We start from the raw sequence: 27213 nt of genomic DNA on the forward strand, positions 1-27213 counted from the left end.
CCAGATTTACATTATTTTAAAGGGATTAACAATTCAAAATGTAAACCCCTTACATGAATTGTTATAGTATACATAGAACTTTAATTAATTATATGCATCGTATGTAACATTTTAAAATACTTTCAAATCTTTTATATTGTATGTATCTGAATATATCTGGCAATCACATAAGCTGCAACTTGCAAGTTTTTGATTGGTCGAATAAATACAATGCATAGGATTTTAAAGTTTATTACATATAATGCGTAAGATTAAAATTCGATATACACTATAACAATTAGTGTAAAATTGTTTACATTTTAAAGTAATAATCTCTATTGTAAATTACGTGGAAATATGAGGCTCATGTACCTAACTTTAAATATAGATATTTTTACATTTTAATTGTTATTTCATAAAACCATAGGGTTTCAATCATTTACTATTTATATGATAAATATTAAAAAAAATAAAATTATGTGAGGGTTTTATATCCAAACTTATATACATAACAACCATATACTGAGAGAAGTGAATATATGACTGTTAGATACCTAATTTTAGTATATAATCTCTTACATAGTAACTTTTTTTTATATTTATCGTATAATAGATTAATAAATAAATGATTGGCCCTATGTTTTTTATGAATTAAAATACCAAGTTGTAAGAAGTTTTATAGCAGTTTAGGTATCTAACAACCACATATTATATATCTTTACTCTTTTATAAAATATTTTAGGTTTTTATTGATGGTATATATTAAAAAATTAAACATATTTTTTTTTTCCCAAAAAGCCCCATTCACCACATTTATGGTTCCTAAAATGCCCTCCACACACTACAACGCTAAATTACAAAATCTACCTTTATAGCAAATTGTTACTCCTAAAACAAAAGTTCGTCGCAACGCGTGAGTATTATGCTCGTATATATATATATATAGCTAGGCAAAGTGAAATAAGGTTGTCGGCACCTAAGCTTAGGTGTGTAATCCTTCACATATTTTTTATTTTTTTTGTTTAATGAAAAAATGTTCGGGTCCCATGAATCTTATGTTTTAAAATATTAGTATGTGAGTATTCTATATCTAAATTTAGGTACATAACAGGCTACCATTCTCATATACACACCCTCTTAATATACGTAATGTAAGGTTTATGTATATGAAACTATTCACATGTGAACATAAGTAATTATAAATATACGTCCATATGTGAACGAATATGTTCCATATATAGTATAAGTTTTCATGCTTCTTACAATTTACTCACATAAGTTTTTTCATATATATATATACACGTGTGGGTTTTCGTGTTCTTTTCTTTGTCTTCCATATTTGGACCGACGTCTATATCTTGTTGCTGAGGACAAACCTTGAAGATCATATAGTAACGTACAATTGGGTCAATGGGCCGGCCTAAAGAGAAAAATAGATATCAAGAAGTGATAGAATATACAAGGCTATAACTAGAGCACTAAGACAAAGTGGTGTGGAAAGGGACGTTCAAAAGATTTTTGAAGAATCAAATTTGGATGGAGATGGTTTCTATTGATTTCAAGGAGTTTATGCGCGCAGCTAGCTAGGTGCAAAATTAAAGGAAGGGCAGCGGGGTGAAGGTACGTGATGGAACTTCAAAATGCCTTTCGGACGTTTGATCTAGATGGGGATGTACAAATATATATAGCCGAAGCAAGGAGTTAATGACACTTAAAGGATCTATATGGACAAAATCGTGCCATATAAAACCTCGTTGATAAGAAAAAAAAAAGCATCAAACATAATACACCAAAGTCACAAACCTAATGTCTAGAATTCTAAGTTAAGCAAAATTAAGTCCTGATCAATGACTCGATATTGATAACCACAACTTAATGAATGGTTCGACTTGGAATAGGCTTGTCATGATTATCTTGGTGATCAAGAAGAAGTAAAGATTCCGTGTAGGAGCTCACAAACAATGTCCATGGACAATGTTCTATGTGAATTGCAAGGCGATGGATGTTTTTGGAGTGTGGTTCATAAACTGAAACCAACACTCCGCCTGGTCCTACTTCATCGTTGTCCACTGTTGGTCTCGTTGCAACGATAGGTTTGCCACTACTCGTAAACCCTGGTACATTCAATAATAATGCATCTTGTGTGCTAATAATGGTGTATAGCTTTGTAAACGATTTTTGAACACCATCCTCCATCATCATCCATACGGCACAAACTTGGGTCTCGGCCTCTTTATAGTATTCAAGCAGAGCAAGAGACTCCCTTAGCTTAGAAACGCCAACATTGTTAAATGCTAAACACTTAGGGATGTTTACTTCCGCAAAACTTTCACTTTTCATATCAAATGAAACCATCATGAGACGTCCATCCTTGGCCATATCATAAGCTATCCAATAAATAAACCCATTGACATCAACCTTATTAGATGTAAAAAGAATCGATTCACCAGCCGGTAGATTGATGCTACGTGGGATAGTCCAAACCCGCGTGCTTAATCTAAAAACTTGGAAGGTCCTAGGAAGGTCACGACCTTCATCATTAATCTTGACAAGCATAGGGTCACAAGTATCGGGACGAACCCCAAATCCTAACCTCATGCTAGTCTATCGATTCACATTGGTCTTTTCAAGAGCAATAGACTTGTTAATCGACAGATTCCAAATAACAATAAACTTACCACCACCTGATATGTAGCAAAACAACCCGTGAGAACTACCGACTACTATTGGGTCTTCCCATAAGTAAAGTAATTTCAAGGATTCGGGAAGAGTGTGAACAAACTTGTGTCATGGGGACTCGTCGTTATCGTCAACAACTGAAACATTTTCTTTCTCCCAATTATATGGTTTTTCGTACCTTATGAATAGATGATGTGGTCCGGTTTGGGAGATTTTATAATCGGTCATAAACTCGGAGCTTTCGATAAGGGCCTTCCATGCTTTTGATATCAATTTGAATTGAATCAATTTTTTTTGAAAGGAAGCCTTTTCATGATTTCTTCTTCGATATCAAATGGTATGGGATGATGAGTTAACATATTTGTTGTTAATTGGGATGCCTTATGAATTTAATTACGAGTAATTTTCTAGGGGGGTTTTACTTTATATATGTAAACGGAGTGGAAGTAGTATATAATAAAGGGATGTTATGATTTCTTCAACTCGAACTGCTCTTTTTTTATTCGATCAGAAACCTTATCCTTTGAATCGACCACAATGATTATTAATAACAATACATAGATGGTGATAATATATAGTAATTGCGTTTCTGTTTATTTCATATCCGATCCATGCATATATATGGAAATACGATTGAAATTTGGATTTTCCTTTGGCTACAAGAAATTAAAAGGGATATATAGCATGAACAATTTTTTTTAACAGTCATATCTAATCCTACTTCCAAACTACCTCAAATACGTCTATATTTAAGTAGGCTAATTCCACCTTGGCGGTAGTATGAACATTGGTCATAACCTTTATGAAGACAACAAATTTTTGTGTCGACTCGTTATGTAGCAATAACTGCTAAAATTCAGAGTGGTTAACAATTTACGTGCCAAAATTGAAATAATAAAATATTTAAAGAATAAGTGAATGATAGGTCTTATAACTAATGGGTGTTCTTAAACCGGAAGGAGTACCGAATTGGTAATCTCTCCAATTTGTTGCGTCACTTTTACCCAATATATAGAAACCCTCCAACTACTAATTGATTAGTGAGATGAAAAATGAAAGTTCGTTCTATACAAATTTGGAAGTGGTATGAGTTTCTGTTACCTTTTGATAACCTTGAAGTTTTTAGTAAGTTAATTTAATCCTTCCTACTTATTTCTCAACACCACCCTCGCACCACGAGTGTTACTACCAGCAATATCTGACTACCATGCCGGCAACTGCGCTAGGACCTTCAATTTCGGGGCCGTAAATTTACTATCATAATCTATCTCTACTACATTATAAAGCATTTTTCCCTCTAAAATTTCAACTTTACACATGTGTAAAACCCCAAAATACCCTTATCATTTATTTATAATATCTTTAAAATAAATTTGAAACATTCATTTTTTTTTCTCTCCTCAAATCTCAACCAATCATTTGTTTTCTCTTTCTTTCATAAATCATTTATTCCTTCAATTCATTTAAAATATTTTATCTCAAAAACCGTAAATCGATAAATTATAAAAATTATATGGGTGTTCATAAAGTTTCATGCTCTTTCATTAGAAATGTCATTCGATATACTTTCGATGAATTTTTAAATCCGAGGGTGGAGCCCGACGGCTAAGGCATTTGACTATCACCCTACCATCTTACTGCCGCAACGCACGGGTACTTACACCCGTACTATATTATAAAGCAGATTTCCCCTGTATACATGTTAAGTTTCAACATTTACTTTTCCAAAATGTGCATATATCAATTCCATATTTACTTAACACCTTTCTCTTTCCTCAAATCTCAACCAATCATCTCTCATTAATAAATCATTTAGTCATCCAATTCATTCAAAATCTTTTATCTCAAAAACCGTATATCGATAAGTTATAAAAATTATATGATTGTTCTTAAAATTTCATGTTTTTTCATTAGAGATGTCATTTCAATATACTTTCGACGAATTTTTAAATCCGAGTGCGGAGCCCGTACGGCTAAGGCATTTGGCTATTACACTCTATAACCTATCACCCCCACCATCTCAACGCCACAATGCACGGGTACTTGCTCTCTCGTAATATTCAAAACAGGAGCTCGATCTAAAATCTAAACACAGTTTACGTTCAAAAAATTAAGCTAGTGTTGCCGCAAATTGAAGTTTACGGCTTGCCATAAAGGCATAAATTTACGTCCAGTTTTTAAAAAACAAAATAAAATAAAAACCTGGTGTTATATTACACCATCCACAGATAACTAGTCGACTACCGGGTCCCTAAAATGTTGAGATTACAATCAAACAAAAGTTCTAACTGAAATCATAACCGTAAGTTGAAGAATCATTGAAAGGTTTAAATCCCATATCACCAATTCATATTAGCTCATCAAATCCTCATGTCTCCAAATCGAAGAAAAATACAAGATAAGATGACTAGATTTTTGGCCTGAAGTTAATACCAAAGGTGCTAATACATAATCATATATAACATGAATAGCCAATTAATTCTCAAGACTATGTATCAACACTAGATTTTAAACTTTTTAACAAGACTTAGAGAATAATTAATAGAAAAGACGCAAAATTAGATAACTAATTATTAGTTACCATCTGGTATCTCTATCTTCGTGCTGCATGCACTTTTAAAAGCTTCAATAGCTAATTAGATAACTAATTAGTCACCACCATCATTAGTGGTGACTTCAATTCTGGTTCAGTAGCTATGCCACGTGGAACCAACGTCATGACCACAGCTAGTATAAGGACGCCGAAAGCACGTGATCCCGTCATTGTCGCAAAAAATAGTGTACCTAGATGAATACACAAACACAGATCGAGAAAGATCTATATATATGTTATCAATAAATCAAAAATAAAAGCACGTAATTTTTTGGCTAGCTTATCGCTTAATTTTTTAAAAAGTTGATCATCGATATGGTTTTTAGCATCAATATACCGGAGTTTGAAACAAGACAACAAAAGACACAGCCATTGATTAATCGAAACATACACAAGTTCAACTTTAATTAGCTCTACACACAAATTTAATATATTAATTATACCAAAACTGAAAGAAAAAAAAAACAACAAACAAGGGGGAACTAAAAAGAGTGTCTTTGTATATACTAAAAATTATAATCGAGACAATATTAATAATCAACTATCAAACCTGGCTTCGATTTTCAATTGGACTGGCGGAGAATGGAGACTTAGTCTTTTCACTTTAACAATTTATGGTTTATCTTAATTTAGATTAATATAAAAAAATTAAAGTATTAATAAAAAGAGAGAATTAAGCTTTAGGAGGGAGATTAGGGATGCCAAGTGTACCTCAAATCCCCTCTTTTAGTTATATTATTATAGATAGATAATTGTTATTGCCATTTAAAAAAAGGAATAAGTTATCGAGTGCACTATTCTATTAATCATTTGCATTTTAACCTTCTAAACACCGAACTTACTATTTTTTGATTGCATAGAAATAATGTAGAAATAATAATGACGTTAACTTACTACTCATTTTTGGATTTGTATAGAAATTATTATGTAGATATATAATAATGACAGTTGGAAATTAAGCATTTTTTTTCAGTATTTATATAATAACTTTTATACTCCACTTCATAAAACCCTTATATACCTTCTTTTCCCTCATTCTCTTTAATCATTACACGTTTTCATCGGTCTTCTATCACCCTCTGCCGCCACCCCTCCTTTTCCACCGCCTCCCTTGATCTCCACAAAAAAACCGTCTCCCCTTTATATTGTCCTCGCCTTTTAGCCGCAGCAACGCGCGAGCATTATGCTCGTCCAATATAATTCATTTATCAATCATATATTCATCTTCTTATAAACTTCACACTTGGTCGTAACATTCAATCGATTAACCCACATCATGGATCAAACTCAAGACCAAATGAAATCTTTAGGAATATTTGGCATATTCGGTCATTCCTTCAAAACAATCTTTACATTGAATTAAAGAAACTGATCAAGTATTTGCACTAATCACTTTCACACTAATCCTTCCCCTTACACATTCATCATAATCGCTCACATGAACATCTCAAAACGATTCTTTAGCAAAATTGAACAAAATCCAGAAAACTAAAAAGTACCGGGATTCGTGCAAAAGACAGTGACGACGTTTCTTTTCGTTTTCTTAATTTTCGAGTCTTGCCATCCTATTATATTTTGGGCCTACCTCCATCATTTTGACCATTTAATTTGTTTCTATTTCAAATTTCTGTAAAAAGGTTTGTGCAAACATTATTTTAATCAACTAATGAAGGCCCGTGCGTTGCACGGCCGGGTCTCACGGTTTGTTTCGTACGTTTGTAGGACTATTTTATGTAGAGGTTTATGAATTAGCTTAAGTAAAAATATATAACCAAACATACCGTTTTATTTTTTTGTAAGATGCAAGTGATACATAAAAGTAGTTTTGGTTATTGAATATTTAGAGTGAAGGCCCGTGCGATACACGGTCGGGCTTCACAGGTTGTTTTGTAAGTTTGTAAGATTGTCTTACTTTGAGGTTTATGAATCGTATTAAGTAGAATATATAACCAAATATACCGTTTTGTTTTTTATAAGAATCAAGTGATACATAAAAGTATTTATGGTTATTGAGTATATCCTTACAATGATTTTGTGATTTATATATTATAGAGTGAATGCCATGTGTTTACGGCAGCTTTCTGGTCATATATTGAGGTTTACGAAACAGTTTAAAGGTTCAATAGTCGTATCAGACATGTTGGTGGAGGATCACTTGCATGCGTAGTTATTATGTCATGACATGATTTACAAGAGTTATAATAATGCACTTATTGTTACTTAACTCATGAGAAACAATGCACTTTTTTTATGAGGTTAAGTGAAAGCTTAAAAGCAATAAGTATGTAGAAGTCGAATGGTGTGAAATTAGTGAGGTAAACGAAAAAGCGGTTGTAGTTTTTTCAATATTAATTGGTAAGCATATTGCTCGTATTGTATATAAGGAGGCATAATTTGTGAGATTTATGTATCACAAAGGTAATTGTGAATTATTATCAAACGAAGGGACAACATAGCATTCAGACTCATCAATTACGTATGAGATGGCTAGTTTGGATTATGCGATTTTATTCGTATATTCTTGCAACTTATATGCTGGATTTTGCATTCATTCTACCATAACAACATATGATGCAGGTTGTAACAATAAAAACACCAAAACCATGGCTTATACGATTGCAGCAACATGATCAAACTAAGCATGTAATAAAGATTTCATCCAATAGCCATCAAGTAGATGATCAAGTAGATGATCTTAAGTCGCAACAATAAGAAAAAAAAATAAAAGAAAACCAATCAAAGAAAAGAAAAACGATAGTCTTCAAGCCACACTTGCAATAAAGATAAATTCTCTGACCACAGGGGAAGCATTGCATGAATTATAACAAAGTGTGTTGACTTAAAAGCAGCTGGCACTCCAACCATGGGCACTTCAGGCCTTCTTTGCAGTTTCCGTTATCGCAGTATTCTCTGAATCCAAACCGGATTCAACAACTGCTCAGAACATGGGGCCATACAACTTACGAACAGGGGTATTGGAACTCAAGAATGAAAAAGGACTTGAATGAATACCTTGATTTCTTTGAACTGAAGGTCTCCATCGTTTGCTATCTCATCATCAGCCAAGTTAACATAATCATTATCACTGGTTACCTTGTCCAGACTTGCCAAAGCATCAAACAGGAGTCTGTGTAGTCGACCAACAATGACATTTGATAAGACAATTGACAGCAGCATAAGAAAAATTCCAATAAGCAGAGGGTCATGTCACATATACTTTTCTTTCCCATGTAAGGGAGCAGGCTCAACTATCGCTTCTGGATGCTTATCAATAACATTATCAGGTCGACTGTGCAATAGCGGTTAACAAATATTCTATTTAGTCAGCAACCATATTATTAATTAGGTAACTGTATATATAAATATTCATGACAATATTGAAATTTTGCGCCTTCTTGGCTCACAATTTTTGGCCAGAGTGGCCAGTGCAACTAATTGAAAAACATAATACCTTTACATGAGTAGAATGAAATGATAGAGGCAACTAATCGCCTATACAAAGGAATTACAACAACATTGAAACAGGCAACCATTACCTCATCTTTAGTTACTTGCTGATCAAGAACAACATCAAAACAACCCAAACCATGTACTAAGCTGCATAGTTTCCTTCATCTAATAGTTCTACGTATCACCAAAATGCATTAAAAGAAAAACTAAAGCATCGTTCCACTTCGAATACTAACATATATATATATATATATATAACAAAATAAAAACCAACAATGTGATAAATAAGTAATAAAAGGGCCCTATTATAATATGACTAAACTATAAGCATAAAAAATTCTTCATAATACTTTTCGTAGTAAAACATACTCACCTCTTTATCCTTATCGGTGAAAGTAGGCAGATTGATATGAACTTGAGATGCACACAAAGTGAGCAGCCCCCACAACTTTCGTAGTATAACATACTCACCTCTTACTCCCGTATTTCTGGAAAGGCTCACCAAATCTTGGAGCTCCACATTATCAAATGAGAAGCTTGTTTCCTCACTCAGAGCACATAAAAGACAACTGATCTGTGTTTTAAACACAACCCATGGTATAAAATACCTTAAATACTTCCCTTTTCTTAATATGTGATATGCACTAATATAGAGCACCTGTTTTCATGGTGAAAACGGGTTGGATTGCACTGCCACCGCTATATGTCAATTTCCTCACTCGGTTCTAATCTGTTTTTTCTCTCTAATAACACAATAGTTGTAATGTAAGGGAATGTGAAGGTAAGGATGTGATAATTGATAACACGACTTCTATCACGCCTGAAGATGCTTAGGGGACAATTTTGCGATACACATGCTGTGATCACAGTACAAGCCAATGTCACAATGGAATTAGAATGGTTGATGAGGTATACGTATTTCTACCTGACAACCAGATTGGTTTCAACCCATACAAAGTTTACCTGTTTGACCTAATACCCACCCGTTTTGCTACACGTATTGATGATGTTAAAAGATTATCTGTGTATTGCTAACGGATCAAGGTTCGTGAAATTTAAATAGATCTATAAGAATACTGCAAATCAAAGATAAGTTTGACATAGGCATGGTCAAAATGGAACCGTGGCTGTGGGTATGACTTGTACACAAGAAAAATGGTGTATGACAATCCCCCGATACTATTGTCAATCCTGATGCTATCTCTAATAGTATGACAATCGGCAAACCTATCTACTGTATCACGGGAAGGTTGCAACATATATGGGTAAAGAAAGGAACTGCCTCTTTACAAACATTATTGTAGAGTATCAATTATCACTCGTTCTGTCTCATGACGATTTTTAAACTTGGGTAACTATTAAATCATTATCTAGTATGGTAGCAACTCCAATAGTGTAGCAATTGACTAAAATCTGTGTAACAGTTTAATATAATTATGTTACCTGTAGCGTTCTCTTGATCCATTTTTGTCTGTCTTAGACGTAGAATGAATTCTGGCAAAAAGTTAGGGATAATGTTAATTAGATTTAGTTAATATTTGGTATGTAATTGTAAAAGTACATGTATGGATGTCCTCTAAGAGCTTATTATGTGTTCATCCTACCGCCCAACTTCACGGTGTTGTAACAGTCTACCTAAGTACTTTTTCTTAGTCCATCGGGAAGAATCAAGAGTTACGCCCATTTTTTGCAACATGTAATCTGACGATCGAACAAAAGTATGTTGCATACATAATGTTCTGACCCGCTTCCAAAAGGGTCATTGTCCAACCTGAAATAATCTGATAATTAATTACATTCTCCTTTGAAGGAGCTAAATAAGAATTTAAATTATTTAATTACGTGTATCTCCAAAAAAAAAAATTACCCACTCTAGCAACATTTACTGGTGTAGGCTTGCGGCATCTAAATTCAGCAGCATTCTATATAGGAGTTATTAACTCACCTATAAAAAGAAATATTGAAGATTATCCCCAAAAATGATCCAATTACCTTTGCTTCTATCCATGCTTTTGTTGATTCTTAGTGTAGTTGGTTATGTCGATCCTTATTTTAATTGTTTATTCTCCATAAAAAATACATTACCTGAAATACTGTCGGTCCGCCGTAGTATAGCGTAAGAGTCACTGTATTCCCCACTATATCATGACGAAAATAAAAACGATAAAAAGATCAACCTTTTTTGACCCATATAATTCTAAACAGTGCTACAAAGTGGTCACGCAAAGTGGCGGCTGGTACTCGGCTAAAAATCTAACAAAAAGAATGACCCAAAAAATTACATATTGAAAAAAAAGAAAAACAATTTCACATACCTTGACTGGATAATTATTTTTATATTGTGAAAGAACAAACATGGCTAGAACAAACATGGCTGCAGGAAGAAAAAATCGTCACTAAAGGGGGAAAAATCACAATTTTCAATCATTCAAAATCTCAAATCATTAAACGATATTGCAAATAGTGTGTGTGCCGCACACACACATATATATAAACTAAAATAATAAACAAAAAATGATTCCAAAAAAATACATACCTGTGACATATATATACACAGGTTATTTTCTGGAAAAAAAACAATAATTATAATAAAAAATAACAAATACTGTTGATCAATTTCAATATCAGATGATCAAATAATTAATAAATTATAAAGTAGTAACATGAATGGAATTATTGGTGCTAATAGACAACAACCTGGTGGGACCGTTTGGTGGCTGGCTGGAAAAAAGGTGGTTGCTGGAGAAAAGGTGGTTAGTCGGAAGGGCAGACTGCGTTGGTGACTAGTGGTTGTAGTGGCGTGGTGATGTGTTGATATTTGATGGAACGAATTGAAGAGAGATCGTTTAACTACCTTACATATAATAGCACCTCATTTATTGCAGGGATATACCTTTCGGTTGGGATATTGATCGGACACCCGATGAAGGAAAGATAAGAGGAGGAGATGAAAGGGTTTTTATTTTTTGTAACTTTAATCAAGCTGAACAAAGAAATATGAAATAAAAGGGATTTTTGTTTTAAAAAAAAAAATCGGCAGCAATCTGTTTGGGATGGGCATGACTAACAAATGAATGAATGGGCTTTGGGCAGCAAATTAGATAATGGGCCTTTTCCTGCTATTGAAAAGTCGGTTCCTATATGGTTATATGTGTAATTTAATTACATGCCGATCCAAATACAAAACCATCAATTAATTATGTGTAATACATATACATATACATATACATAATAAAATAAACAAAACCATATCAAATAATTAACCCTTATTAAGTACCATAATAACCACCATAAATGTAAGGCTAAAAAGCGTCAAATTTCTCAACTCCTTGATCCAACTTTTATATAGATATATAGATCATTTATATTTGCACATTAAATATTCTAAAGGAACCTAATTACATTTATTAAGTACCAATCGATAAATCGTTAATAATACATCAATTTTTCCACTTGCTTAATAGAACTTTTAGATATATATAGATTAACTGAACTAATTATAGTTTTCTTTAAAAAAGACTTAATTACACTTAATTGCGTCCTTTTTCTATTGTTTACTTAAATGTAGAGTACTAAACACGTATGATGCTTGCGGCAAATGCTTTTAGAATATCAAAATTACGTCCGAGATCCATAGTACATGTCAAAGTAGCTAGGCTTTCGATCAATTAATATCTAGTCTGCTAAAATACCTATACCCAACTCCACCAGATCATTCCAAAACTTAAACACGAGTGACGTCATATATGCTGCTTATAAGAAACACAAGAGGCATATGCATTTCACAAAAACAAACCAAAGGGCCGGATCTTTGGTTCAAACCATATTAAGTAATTATACGCACGTACGTCTAGCTAGTTACTTATATTAACAACCCAAAAAACATCTGACAACTAATTAGGTATATATATGACCTATAGCTAGTAATTATACGTACGTACGTGGTCTAGTTACATATATATAAACTACCCAAAAGACATTAGACGCCTAAGAGATCAAGACGCATTATAATACGAAACTACGGACATGAACGCTGAAATATGATTTGTGCTTTAGTAGATGCACGAAGATACCTTAGCAAGTCTCTTTGCATCCTTACTTCAATATCAACACCGATCTGATCTGATTGTTAATCACCACTCGTACGTACGTACTTTCCTTAGCTTTGATGATTTGGCCAAGACAAGCTTCACAAAATCCATTCCTGGCTTCTTGTTGCAAAAGTTTGTTATCTCTAGTTCACATAGATGATCTAAGGTAACATACATGCGAGTAGTCTTGCCGGTCAAGAAGATTCGTTACCGAAACTGGCACAACTTCCATATACAGGGTTATAACACATCTGTTGAAAAATCCATATAATCGTGATTATATTCAAGTATACGTAAACACATGAGACTTGTATCATATATATATCGCCTAAATTAGATTATATAGCAGGCATAATTGATATTGTATTAATTTAATTACCTCCATTCTAATTTTCTGTATATTTGGAGAGCTTGTAACCAAAAGAAGACCAGAACATAACTCATCTTCTTTAGCAAAGGAAATTCCAGATAAATCAAGAACTCTTAGGTGGACTAATATAATGCATTCGGAAGCTTAAGTGGGATAACCCCTGAAGCAAACCGCTTAAAACCATATATGCAAAAGAGTTGTACATATATATTAATTAGCTAGAATTAATAGATTAATTTTATTTCAGTTGCAAGAGGTGTAGCTATATATATATATTACCTTGATGGGACAACAATTCATACGCAGATACTTAACTTTAGGCATACACTGGAATAACTCGACAAAGTCACAATATTCGCCGGCGATCAAATGGTTTTCATCTTCAATCTGTAGCAAATTAATTATAAAAATAAGTACCATGCATAATATTATATACTTGAGCCATTGTATAGACATATATTTAAAACTTGTTTGGATTGATCTAATTACCAAAGTGAAGCTCGTAACTCCAGGAGAGCAGCATATGAAACGTAACAGAGAGCTCATGGTTATCGTGAACTTTTCAACAGTGGTGTTTCTTGCAAGATGAAGTATGATTTGGTCAATCTCACAGCAACTTAATTTGTAGTTGGGAAACACACAGAGAGAATTCAAGCACCCGGCCATAGTGTAACAATAGTATGCAGAAGCTTACATTTGTTTGGATAACGGAGTATAATTAGGAGTCGACAAGTTTAGCGACTTGTCGTTGAACTCGAGTTTGGGGATTTTCGCGCAACGATACCTCCAGTTACGAGACAAAATACTGGTCCTAAATGCATCTCGAATTGGCATTAGTGTGAGGATAGTAAGAATCAGACTTGACGGCAGGTTGCTGATTCTGTCGGGTGGTACACATTCAATTAACTTCCATTCTAGCAACAACAGAGAAATCTTGTACCATAATTACAATATTATATTAAATTACAAAAAATAGCAATATAGTGGGTTGTCTAAATTTAGCCTTTTCAAAGAGTAAGCCCATTAATATGGGGTTTGGCTAACCCATTTGGTAGCCCCTGTTGTCTCATTTTAATTTGGCAGGAAGGTATTGTAGACGTGTAGTAGATGTAATTTAGTAGTACAACTAGAAATAGACACCCGCGCGTTGCCGCGGGGGTTTTATAGTAACATAGTGAATAAGTATTCATTAAGTTTAAACGTAGTCGTGTATTCCACGCCGCAGATTATATTACACACCTTGTTGCAGGACTCAAGTAAATTATTTTTTTAGATGACAATAATTTGATACAAATTTGATAAAGTCACTAACAAATATTAATTTGACACTGTAACAATATAAGCTATAGGCTTAAAAATCAATCTGACCATATGATGATGACATATGAAAAAATTAAAGGTAAAATTAAAAAAAAAATTTAGTGAAATTCATGTGTCACATGCTTAAAGTTTTAAATTGATTTTTAGACTTATAGGTTAGGTTGCATTATACAAAGAAAAAAAGAAAGAAATATCTATAAGATGGTTGTATTTGTTAATGGGCTTAACATTCATGCTTCTAGCATGTTTTTAATATTTTATCATGTGTTGAAATTATTGTGAGGGAAAGAAATTAATAGCATCATGGTACATATATGTTTTTCCTAAGTTAACATGCTTAAATCAAATTAAATGGTTCTTACTATAATAATTTGATGAAAATTAGGAAATGTGGAATATTTTTCCTAGTTGTTAGCCATACTTACACGTGTACGTGTGATGGCACATATGTAAAACTCTATTTGCAGAACTATTGAACTCTTTCACAAAACGGTGGGTGGGTTTTTTGTTCTTATACGGTATATTCAAGTATTCAACTATTTTACTTCATTTCCATCACAAACAATATTACTGTGCAATTTTCTTTTGCTCCTCATCCCCATCAAATCAATATTTTCTTTTACTTTCATGTCAATATTTTTGAGAAATATTCAAAATATATACTCTCTTTTTGTTGCGCCAACTAAGATGGTTATAAATGTTTATATGAGTTTTTGAACGATTTGTTGTATAATACACTCTTTTTACACCCACGGAATATTAGTATCTTCGCATCAATAACGTTTTTCTTTATGGATTTTTGTTTTATTTTATGATTTTTTTTTATTTGTTTAGAAAGTAATTCAAAAAATTTATTATGTTCAAAAGAATATAATAAGCTCCATACACTACATAGTCCAAAAAAATATGATTGATTATCATGCTACTAAGCACCATACACTACATTTTTTTCCGTATTTGTTTTTTTCTAGATATTGGAGGAAAGGACGCGATGAAGAAGAAAGACCAATGATGTTGTAACTTATGCATAAGTATTTGTATCTTGTACATTGTGCATACCAACTTGTAAAAACCAAGTTGGTTTTAGTATATAGGGTAAATGTATTTTTTTTTTAAAAAAAGATAAGCCCATCAATATGTCCAACAAATAACGATTAGGTTAAGTTTAATTTTTATCTTTATCTTTAAATATACTAAAAAATAATTGAACAAAGACCAATCAAAATTCTCAATTTAACTAAATTATTAAATTAAACATGTGATTTAATTCAATTTAACTAAAATTAAGCTATGTTGTCGACCAAAGAAAGACTCTAGATAACTACAATAGGTATAACTCTAGATAATTACAATACTTATTTTTTGTTAGTTTAAAAAGTTAATGTCGACCTTAAGAACCCCATTTAGATCTAGATTAGTTTAAAAAGTTAATGTCGACCTTAAGAACCCCATCTAGATCTAGATTAATTATATAGTAAATTCTAGATAAATTATATATATTTAAATATTTATATTTATATATATGGACCTTCATTAATTACAACTCTCTCATAATTAATTAAATTAGTCTAAATTAATTTACACTATATGGTCAGGGGTATTTTCTAAATCTACTATGTTGGCTTCGGGGGTGAATTTACCCAAGGTCTCAGGTTCGAGTCTTGGGATTCACATCTCAAAGGAATTTTCCATAAGTAGGGGGTTGGAAGTCCAAAAATGTTCTGGTTAAAATTGCCTCTAACACGTCTGAATCGAAACTTACTTTATAAAATATATATATATATATATATAATTTACACTTTTTATGTTTTACACTAAGATTGGTATAGATACTAATAAAAATGATTATCCTAATTTACACTATAATTAGGATAATCATTGATATTATTAATAATTTGAATTAAACTATAATTAATACTTTATTACATAATATCTATCTAATAACAAAATAAAGTTTTTTATTAGTATTTGTAATCATACTATAATTATGATAATAATTGTTGTTATTAGTAAAGTGAATCAAACTATATTTAGGATACATATTCTTCTTATATAAATTGAACCATACAAATAAAATCACAACACACAAAATCATTGAAATTCCACGTATCAGTTGCTACTTTTATTGTTCTTAACCATGACTATAGAAAATAAAATTAGCTTTTCAAGACATCAATGAAAACTCAGTCAATTGTGTAATTAAAGTAAGATATTGCTTATCTGAAGTAGTTTGTATAAAACAAACTTTGTTAGCCTTAATATGATTTAACATCAATCAATTACTTTTTAAGTACAACTCTTATATTAATGATATTGTAAAACCCGTATATTTGACACGGGTCTAAAATCTAGTATATTTATTATAAATTATAATCACCTATACCAATTACTAGAATTAACTTGTTTAGTTTAAGACAAATTCCCAATTGACTGAATATATAGACTTCGTATATAATATGACACTTTAGCATGTCACATATTCACATGTTAAGCCACCTAAAAATAAAGAAAATGACACCTAACATAGATGGATGTTAAAACTTGAACATCAAAATCTAGAAAACTATATATATGTCTATATATGACATGCAACTACGTATAAAGCAAACATGCATGATATAATCCATCAAAACTCATATAGCTAGCTAGCTAGCATTTTTGTCGAATATTGATCAATCATTGTGTTACTAAATGTTAGATCAAAATAACAGAAAGATATAATCAGTTAAGTATATCATAACATTTAGATTTGTGAGTTACAATTTAGATTTTAGAAAAGAATAGAAAAATAAAACCCAAGGAATAGTTTACCTCCAATAGTCCAGTGTACTTCCTGGTGGTGAAATGTGAATTGGTGAAAGCTTTCTGACAGGTTTACATTCATATTCATTTTTTTTATATATATACTAGTATGGTATCCGCGTGTTGCAGCGGATACCATTGACAATGTGTTCGATGTCATGATTATCAAAAACAGTATCAGTGAACAATTAATTAAACGAGATACCAAGATGATACCGTATCTTCAATATCAGCCAACATTAACAAAAAATACATGTATTAACAATGTAAGTGGATATTCAATTGAAGTGAGAATGTGAAAATAGTTTAAATAGAAATGCATTTGAATTGAAATAAAGGAAGAGCACTTTCGTAAATTTGCATGGTTACATTTCAACATTTGATGAGAGAAAGTGTTAATTTTTTTATATAATAGTATAGATATACAGAGAGTATTGTAATTAATGACGTGTCCCTTTCACGTGGTTTAAAATGTTAAATCATGGTGCACCATTTATACACGTGTCTATGGACTATGGAGACAGTCAGCAGCTCAAACTGTCAAGTGGTTAAAGATCTCTTTGTTTTCTGATTTCTAGTTTATTCCAAGTTAATTAAGGTTGTAATAGCACGTTACCCGTGCAATGCGACGGTGGTCATGACAATGCTGTTGTAGTGGGAGGCCGAGTGTTGGTGGTGGAGAAGTCATCGAGTAGTGTGGATAATTGATGTAAATGGTTAATGAAAATATATTAAAAAATAAAAGATTGGTAGTGTAAATTAATCATTAATGTTATGGGGTAGTTTATGTTGAAATATTTTAAAGGGTGCTAAGTGAAAATATTACATATTTTAAATACTTTTATAAATAAAAAGGACTATTTCTTTTATAATATAGTATAGATTAGGAGTATATGATATTAAATTATGTTTATTAGATAAACAATAAGAAACATGTAGACATCTCTTGAGTCTTGGACCGAGAGAGTAAATCCGAGATTGAGCAATCCAAACCCGAATAAGACTATTTATTCGGTTGAACCAAATTAAATACCAACCCGAACCTGTATGCCATCTAAAACTACTAAGTACTAAGTGGGTCAGTGTATAAATAACAACTTCAAATCAATTCAAGTTGTTCCACTAAGATTTTTATTTATTTTGTTTTTTACCCAAGTATTCTTCATTGAATTGAATATGACCCTGATGAGAAAACTTTACTAAGACCATTAGAACTAAATCTTAACTGTTTTTTTTTTTTTATCTCTTCAGATCCTAACCGTTTATTTCTTTCTTCGCCTTCCTTTCCGATCACCACCATCATCTCTGGCCACCACCTCCTCCCCCTCCTTCCTTCTTCACCGGTGAGACAACCACCGCCATCACAATCATCTCCGACCACCCCAGCCACGGCATCGACGCTAACAGCAAGGGCTACGTCTGTACCGTATCAAACCATTACCATCTCTTGGATCGCCGCCCATCAAATCCATACGATTTCCATATGCGTCCGTTGACAACCCCTTTAAAACGGATGAGGGCAATGCCCGTACCGTATCCACCGGAAAACGAAACTGATTCTCGCCCGAAATGTTGTCGGAGATGTCGCCGCCGTTGCCAGAGTCGTCGTCGTCTCCGGAGATGTCGCCAGATTCTGGAAAACGAAGTTCGATATTTGAGGAGAGGGTGAAAAATGAATGGTTGAGATCTGGTCCTAACGATCCTAATCTAAGATTGGTCCTAAAATAACCTACCCCGACCCAGATACCCACATCTATATTATTTTTATATTAAAATCCCCCATAATCGAGATATGGAAAACAATAATAGAGACACTATGACATACCGATGAAAATCCCTATTTTATAACTGTAGTGGTGAAAAATAATTCTTCGACGTTATAATTTAGTAGAATCGGGTTTGATATATAAAAGGGGTAACAATACAACTTGTTGTCTAATGTAATGACTTTCTGTGATTAATAAAATTCGTGTCATGGAAAAAAAAGTGGTGAATATAGAATTGAAACTTAGAGGGTTGGCAATGGACCACTCATTTCCATTTTCACCACTCACTTCTAACCAATCACCTTATGCCACCTCAACTCCACCACTCACTCACCACTCATCCAAATTTTGTTGGCATCTGACCACTCACTTCACCACTCATTTTACAATTTTCATTTTATTTAAACATTAAATTTTCATTAAATTAAAAACATTACATAATAAATCAAAATAAAACATACATAATACTTAAAAAACATTACGAAAACATTACATGACAAATAAAAACATAACTAACATAGTAAATTTAAAATACATAAATACTAAGCATCGGAGTAGTCCGAGTCCACAGTGCTATCACCGTTTACGATGAATGTAACGGTATGGTTCGGGTGACCTGACAACGTTGCCAGATGGAGGAGATACGTACTCCTCCCCCGGGTCAGAGTAGTAAGATACATCCTCACCATTACCGACACTGCCTTGCCAGTACTCCCCGTGGCCTAGCGTGGTGGTCAAAGTCGAAGAGGCGGTGGTAAGCTGACAGATAACTTGATTCAGTCAATCAATCTTCTGACGAAGATACGTGAGATACTCACTTTCATTGCGATTAAGAACCCGATTGGGAGCCATCAACTGGTCGATCTGGGCTTGGTAAGCCGCCTTGTTTTTAGAGACGCTCTGAATGACGTTGTTTACTACACTCTGGTGTCTGGAGTCATAATTTAGGTGGACTTAGATCGACATTTTAACATCACGAAGATTCATTGGACTGTTAGCCATGGAAGAAGGTAGATTGTGGTAAAATGAGATTTATATTTAGGAGAAAGTATTTGAAATTAGAGAGTTGTGTGTGTAAATATGTATTAGTAGTATATATAGGAAAGGTGAAGATAAAAAAAGAAAAGAAAAAAAAAAATCAAACGGCTCAAATTTTTGAATTCTAACCGTTGGCACGCATCCTCATAGCTCGATTCCATGCAACTTGTGAGTGGTGGACCGCGTGGTGTGACCACTCAATCTCACCCCGCCACGCGTGGTGGGACCACTCCATCCACCATCCATCCATTGCCAACCCCCTTATATAGGCCCTAAAGTTAGTTTAGGGAACATGATATACAAGTCAAGCAGATATGTTTGTAAGACTACCTACATCAGTGAACCAATACAACTCAATTTTCAATTTAAAATTAATTTCTCTCTCTTACACCTATACAACACAATCTAACTCATATTTTCAGTTTTATTCACAACCCAATCTAAACCAATTTTTTATTATATTAAAATGATTTATTATTTTATAATATTAAAACTTTTTATTCTTAATTTTTTTCAAAAAGTAATATTTTTATTTTGTTTCAAAAATCCAAATCAAATAGAATTATAAAAAAATACGTTTTTTTAAATAGCTCTGTTTTTAATAAAATTTATGTCAAAATGTTCGTAACTAAAAAATAAATAATACATTGTTTTTATATTTTTACAAAAAGTTATAAAATATAAGATATTAAAGAAGACTTAAAAAAAATTGTACATAATTGTACATAATAAAATATAATAAAACTATCCACCAATGAAGATACAAGATTAATGGCACAATCTCAGATTGTTTGTAGTCTAGATTGATGAAGTTGGTAAGAAATTTTTTACTTTTATTAATTTTTTATTCTACAATTTCAATGGGAGTTTCTAGTCTAATGTCCTGATGAGATATTACTTAATATACCTAAAGTGCATTTCATTGTATTAAACTATAAATACCTCTTTATGCATAGAAATCACATGGTAGGTTATGAATGTAAACATTTATATAATAACAAAGCATTGGTTTACTGTAACTAAGGAAATTAGTATTTTATAGATTTGTGTCTTGGTTTACTGCAGCGAAGGAAATTAGTATTTCAATTTTGGTCCCACAACTACAAGAGACTTTAGTTGTTATACAATCTTGCCACACTACTTTTTGACTTCTCAATTGTTGCCCCATAACTTTTGCCACAACTATACAACCATTAACTACAACAAACTTACAACCTTCTAAACTTTTACCACAAATTTTCTTTTTTTCACTCTCTGTCCCATTTTCCTTTTTTACATCATTAAACTAACCTAATTAAAATACTAACACAATTACTACATGAACAATGGACATTGTTGATTAAATAGAAACTTAGTGCATGTCTTTAAACATGACATAATACAACTACAAAAAAAAAATCGTTCTACATGAAAATAATACAACCATCCGTATATGTAGTAGCAAAAATATATATATATATATATTCCGGCCACAACCATCAATTTCCGTCAACAGTTTTTTTGGTTAAGAAAAATACTTCCGCAGCAAGGCGCGGGTTTATATTTCTAGTTTTCTAACAATGCAAATGAGGCATTGGAGCCAACAAACTGAATTGTAATTTATTAGTCATGGCAAGAGGCACACGGGTCAGATAATGAGTTTAAACTATTTCATTGATCAGTGAGTTGGCTCGAAACATTTTTTTTTCTTGCACAAATTGCTCTTTCGGCAAACTTCCAACCTTGTGTTACCCGATCACACGATTCGTCTCATTCCCTTTTTTAACTACAAGAAAATATTTCTATTCAACTTGGCAATTTGGATAAAACATAACCCAAATGAACTATGCAAGAGTAGGAGAGTTAATACCGTCACCTTTATTATTTTTTATGAATTTGTTGGGGGCAGGAGTCGATTATCACAGGCAAAGTGCACATAAGAGCCTACTGTCCAAAACCATTCAGCATATTGATGGTTTCAGATGCACATTATGAGTCAAAAAGGGTCATGACAGAAAGCTGCAAGAAGTATAGTACAATTAAAACATGAGGTAAACAGCCCTGATGTGAGAAAACCAGGCTTATGTTAAGTAAACAAGGCCGGTAACCGCCTACACAGAAGGACATACATCTAGATGATATTTCTCCATCTCCAGGAAAAAAAAAAAAAAGAGAGTGGAATATGATGCTATACAACACTTAAATTAACTATGTTATTATACAATATACAATTGTGGATTTTAGGCGTCTCTAAATTATTAGGAGATTCTAAATACAAAATGCGCTGAAACCCTAAGCATCCAATGACAAGTTTTCTTCAAATTTGGTACTCCAGATCTTCAAATATAGAGAAACAAGGTATAGCCTTGGTATTTAGTACTTCAAAAGGTTATTATTCAAGTTAGTCCACTAATATATATCTCAAAAGTATCATGACATTTTATTTTTATTTTTACTGACAGCCTGGTCTTCCACGAGGTCGCTTCTTGATGTCCCCACTTTTGCTTTCCACATTAGCACCAACATGGTGTTCACGCGACGACGGCCGCCCCCTCTTTCTATTCACAACAGGTGGTGGTGGCTGCTCTCTTTTCCTTCCCGGACTTTTACTGGCACCACCATTGTGTACAGGTGATGATGACAGTCCCCTTTTCCTATTCACAACTTCAGTCTTCAGCATTCTATCGGCTGACTTTCGTGTCCTCAGTTGCCTTTTACTCTTGACGTTTGCCAGACATAATTTACCTTCATTTCTAATGAACTTGAACACGCATTCATCACCTTCGGACAAATTATTGTCCCGCAAGAATTCAAGACATCCTACTGTCAAAGTATACCTTACTGATTTCTGATATGCAGTATTCAACCGCACACCAACTGGCCACTCTTCACCTTTAAGGTTCTTCATCATTATGTTTTCCCCAGCCTTTATTCCAGGCAATCCTGAAAATTCCTCCGGGAGTGCCTAATAATACCAACATATGCAAAAAGATTGAATTATAAGACATTGTTCAATATCTGCATATATTTGGATTTGGCATCAATCAATATTATCAGGAATTAATAATTTGTGCAAAAGAAAACAAAATATGGTCCCCCAAGTTAGAAAATATATCAGATAAAACTAATATTAGGTTGAAACATAATGCAATATTGGTAATAAATTCATTAAACTTTACCAAGTACAATCTTTTAGGGATAATCGTCGTGAAGGAAGGATCACCAACATCACCATCAATAGTACCACCACCAGCATCAATGTCATCTTGACCAGCATTATCATTATTATTACCATCATCTTCAACATCATCGTCTTCGTCATCTTGCTTGCCAGCACCCTCAACACATGGTCTCTTTACCACTTCCACACACTCATCCTCATTTTCCACATCCATATCACCAAGAGCTTCACGAGGGGGCTGCCCCCTCTTTCTCTTCACAATTTCAGTTACCGCTATTTCGCCGGATGATTGTGCTTGCTTTGTTGGACTATTTTTCTTCGTGACTTTTGTTAGACATAACTTACCTTCATTTCTGATCAACTTTATTACGCATTCATCACCAACGAATATACCATTACTTCGCAAGAAACCAGGCCATCCCGCCGACAAACTGTATCTTTTCGATTTCTGATACTTTTTATTCAACCGCACGCCCATTGAGCACTCTTCTCCTGTAAGATTTTTCAGCATTATGGTTCCCCCAGCATTTATTCCAGGCAACCCCGCAAATGCCTCCGGAAGCAGCTAATAATAACAACATGCAACAAATTAGATTATAAGGGCATATTTCTTAAACAGAGTTTTACTCATTTACCAATATGTGAATGTATATAGATTTGTTATCGTCAATATAATCTGGTGTTGATAGTTTATGACTTTACGCAGAAGAAAATGAAATATGGTCTCACAAAAATCTCCCAACTTAGTAAATATATTAGATAAAATTGACATTAAGTTGAAATATGATGCAGTATCAGTAGCAAGCTCATTCAATCTTACCAAATCAAGGCTTTTAGTTATAATCGTTGAAAACGAAGGATCGCCGACATCACCATCCTTGTCATCTTTGCCATCATTGTCAGTATCTTTCCCATTATCTACACTGTTATCTTTGCCATCATCGTCATCTTCTTCATCGTGATCTTCACCACATGGTCTCTTTACCACTTCCACACACTCACCCTTATATTTCACATCCACATCACCATCGTTAGTGTTACCGCCACCACCATCGTTATCATCTTCGTCTTCACTATCATTATCATTATGATTATCATCGTCGTTTATATCATTATCCTTATCTTCATCATTATCTTCATCATTAATATCTTCACGACGTGGTCTCTTCACCAATTCCACACAGTCATCTTCACTTTCCACATCCACATCTCCACCGTCTTCACACCGTGGTCGCCCCCTCTTTCTCTTGACATCTTCTGCCGCCGGAATTTCACCAGATGATTGTGGCTGCCAAGCTTGTCTTTGTTTCTTGGTGACTTTAGCCAGACATAACTTACTTTCTTTTCTGATAAACTTGAGTATGCATTCATCACCAACCCATATATCATTACTTCGCAGGAATCTAATCCAACCTGCCGACAAAAGGTACCTTTCCGATTTATACGATCTATCCAACAGCACGCTAATTGGCCATTCTTCTCCTTTGAGATTCTTCAACATTATGGTTTCGTTTGCTTTTATTCCAGGTAACCCCACAAATTCCTCCGGAAGCCGCTAAACAATACCAGCATGAAACAAATAAGGGGACATGTCTCAAAAGTTAAAACAGAGTTTAATGTGTCCCAACAAATGCAAGTAAATGGATTTATTATCGATCAATAAACGTGTATTGATAATTTCTGCAATAAGAATCATTAAACTTCATTTCTTTTGTAGCTTATAATGCAGCCAATCTTCACCTATCAACTTTAAAATACAACAAACTTTTATGTTTTTCATTAGTTTATCATGAATGCAAGCAAAAATTGGAAAGATGGAGATGTATTAAGTTACAAATCATAAATCTCACCAGTATACTTTTGTTGCACTTTAAGATAGTTGACTTAAAGAAGGGATTGCCATCAATGTCAACACCATCTTTTTCTTCATCATCTTCTTCGCCATCATCACCACCACCATCATCATTATCATCTTCACCATCTTCATCTTCATCTTCATCTTCGTCTTCATCACTATCTTCATGTTCGTCAACGTCATCATTACCACGCAATCTCTTCACCATTTCCATGTACTCATCTTCACTTTCCACATCTACATCACTTTCATGTGCACTCTCCCTCTTCGTTACTTCAGTCTTGGAGCATTCACCAGATGGTTGTGACTGCCTTGCTGGCCTTTTTTTCTTGGTGACTTTTGCTAGAAGTATCTTACCTTCACTTTTGATGAACTTAAAAACACATTCATCTCCTTCCCGTAAGTCATTACTTTGCTGGAACTTAATCCACCCCGACGAAATATATAACTTTTCCGACTGATTCACTTTTTCTGGCCGCAACTCCATTCGCAATTCTTCTTCATCAAGATTCTTCAACATTATGCTTCTTTCATTTTCTATTCCAGCCAACTCCACAAATTTATCCGGAAGCCGCTAGTAATGCAAACATAAAGAAAAATTACACTACTTTAGAAACAGATGTCTTGACACCCAAGATTTCTTTTTGGGGGAGTTAGTTGTAAACTACTATCTTTAAGCATACATGGCAACTTAATAATGCAACCAAGTTTCATCTTATAGTTTCAGAGTGTAATAAAGTTCCAACTTTAAAATTGTCAAGCTTCTTTAACTTCTGAAAGACAACAACTTTTGACTGCTGCAGCAGCTTTAAGTTTGGTACTTAAACTAAATAATGATAACCACAAGTAAATGTAAAATGTCAGACTTAAATCTTTTCCAAAAGTGCATATAAAATATGATAGATAGACATGTATAATGTTACAAATCATAAATCTTTACCATCATAATTTTGTGGGTTTGAGAGAATTGCAACAAAATACTCTCTTCTAACTTAAAATGCAGCCAAGTTTCACTCTTTCACCTTAAAACTATAACAAAGTTCCAACTTTACAACTTAGAAAATCTCAAAATCCTATCGTTTTCATTAAAAATGGGCAAATGACTTAGCTTTTCACCGAGATAAATGTGGCCTAACAGGTATCCTTGTGAACATTTCCAAACCTTTCCTCGGCCACCCCCAAGGTATTACCAAATTAGATTCGAATCTAAGACCTCTAGTGAGAACTGACCACTAAGCATGAAAAACGAAAAAACTTATAAATAGTCATGAAATCATAAACTTTACCAAATTTGTTCTGCGGGCTTTCGAGATAGTTGACACAAAGAAAGGATCCCCATCATGACCATCCATATCAACTGCATCCTCTTCTTCTTCTTCTTCTTCTTCTTCTTCTTCTTCTTCTTCTTCGTCTTCTTCGTCTGTCTTCTTCACCATCATCCACATCCTCCTCCTCCTCCTCCTCCTCCTCATCATCATCATCATCATCATCCACATCATCATCATCATCCTCACTATCTTCAACATCAGCATCATTCTCACTGTCATCAACATCATCATCACTAACAACATCAACATTAGTAACAACATTGTCAACACTACTGCTACTATCATCTTCAACCTTAACTTTCTTAAGCAAACTTCTTTCACAGCTATCTTTACCATAAACAAACATCCTAAATTTGTATTTCTCAACAAGTCTAAATAAAACAAAATCCCCAAACATAAAGTTAACATCTTTAACAACATTAGTCCATCCACTGTCAAAATAATAATCTTTACCAACTTTCTTGATCTTTATTTTCCATGAATGCCCCCCATTTGCACATATAACTATTGGGCCTTTTGGGATTTTGTTCTTCAAGTGTTTGGTCACAAACTCATCTGATATTTTCTGAAAAATCAATAATTTTATAAATTATAGATACAATATAGATATGTGTGTGCAGAAAGTGGGTGTGAGTGAAAAAAAGAAAGAAAAGAAAAGAAGAGAGCTAATAGTAGTACCAGAATAGTGGCAGACGGGTCGAGCATCAGACTGAAGAAAGAGGAAGGTGGGTGAGAAGCCATTGGAGTGATTACTTGGAAAAAGGAGGCATGGCAATTTTTTA

The 27213-nt window shown here is 33.4% G+C and overlaps 1 protein-coding gene across 1 annotated transcript; it reads right to left on the reverse strand.

Annotated features, from left to right (window-relative positions):
- Positions 1-22114: 22114 nt before the first annotated feature.
- LOC122598602 lies at positions 22115-27203 on the reverse strand. Its single transcript, XM_043771191.1, has 6 exons — positions 27110-27203; positions 26390-26996; positions 25099-25677; positions 24069-24803; positions 23247-23813; positions 22115-23032 (listed from the first exon to the last, which is right to left on the reverse strand). Exons 2-6 carry the CDS (start codon positions 26849-26851, stop codon positions 22520-22522), a joined length of 2856 nt encoding a protein of 951 aa, XP_043627126.1. The 5' UTR covers positions 26852-26996; positions 27110-27203; the 3' UTR covers positions 22115-22519.
- Between the last annotated feature and the right edge of the window lie 10 nt (positions 27204-27213).

Source organism: Erigeron canadensis, chromosome 4 (genome assembly GCF_010389155.1).
Source record: "Erigeron canadensis isolate Cc75 chromosome 4, C_canadensis_v1, whole genome shotgun sequence".
In the NCBI taxonomy this organism is placed as follows: Eukaryota; Viridiplantae; Streptophyta; class Magnoliopsida; order Asterales; family Asteraceae; genus Erigeron; species Erigeron canadensis.

Coding starts and splice junctions, on each gene's coding strand:
- LOC122598602 (XM_043771191.1), bottom strand. CDS start 26,851: ATGTTGTTAAAGATGTTAACTTTATGTTTGGGGATTTTGTTTTATTTA. Junction 25,678..26,389: donor AAGCCCGCAGAACAAATTTG/GTAAAGTTTATG, acceptor TTGCATTACTAG/CGGCTTCCGGATAAATTTGT. Junction 24,804..25,098: donor AGTGCAACAAAAGTATACTG/GTGAGATTTATG, acceptor GGTATTGTTTAG/CGGCTTCCGGAGGAATTTGT.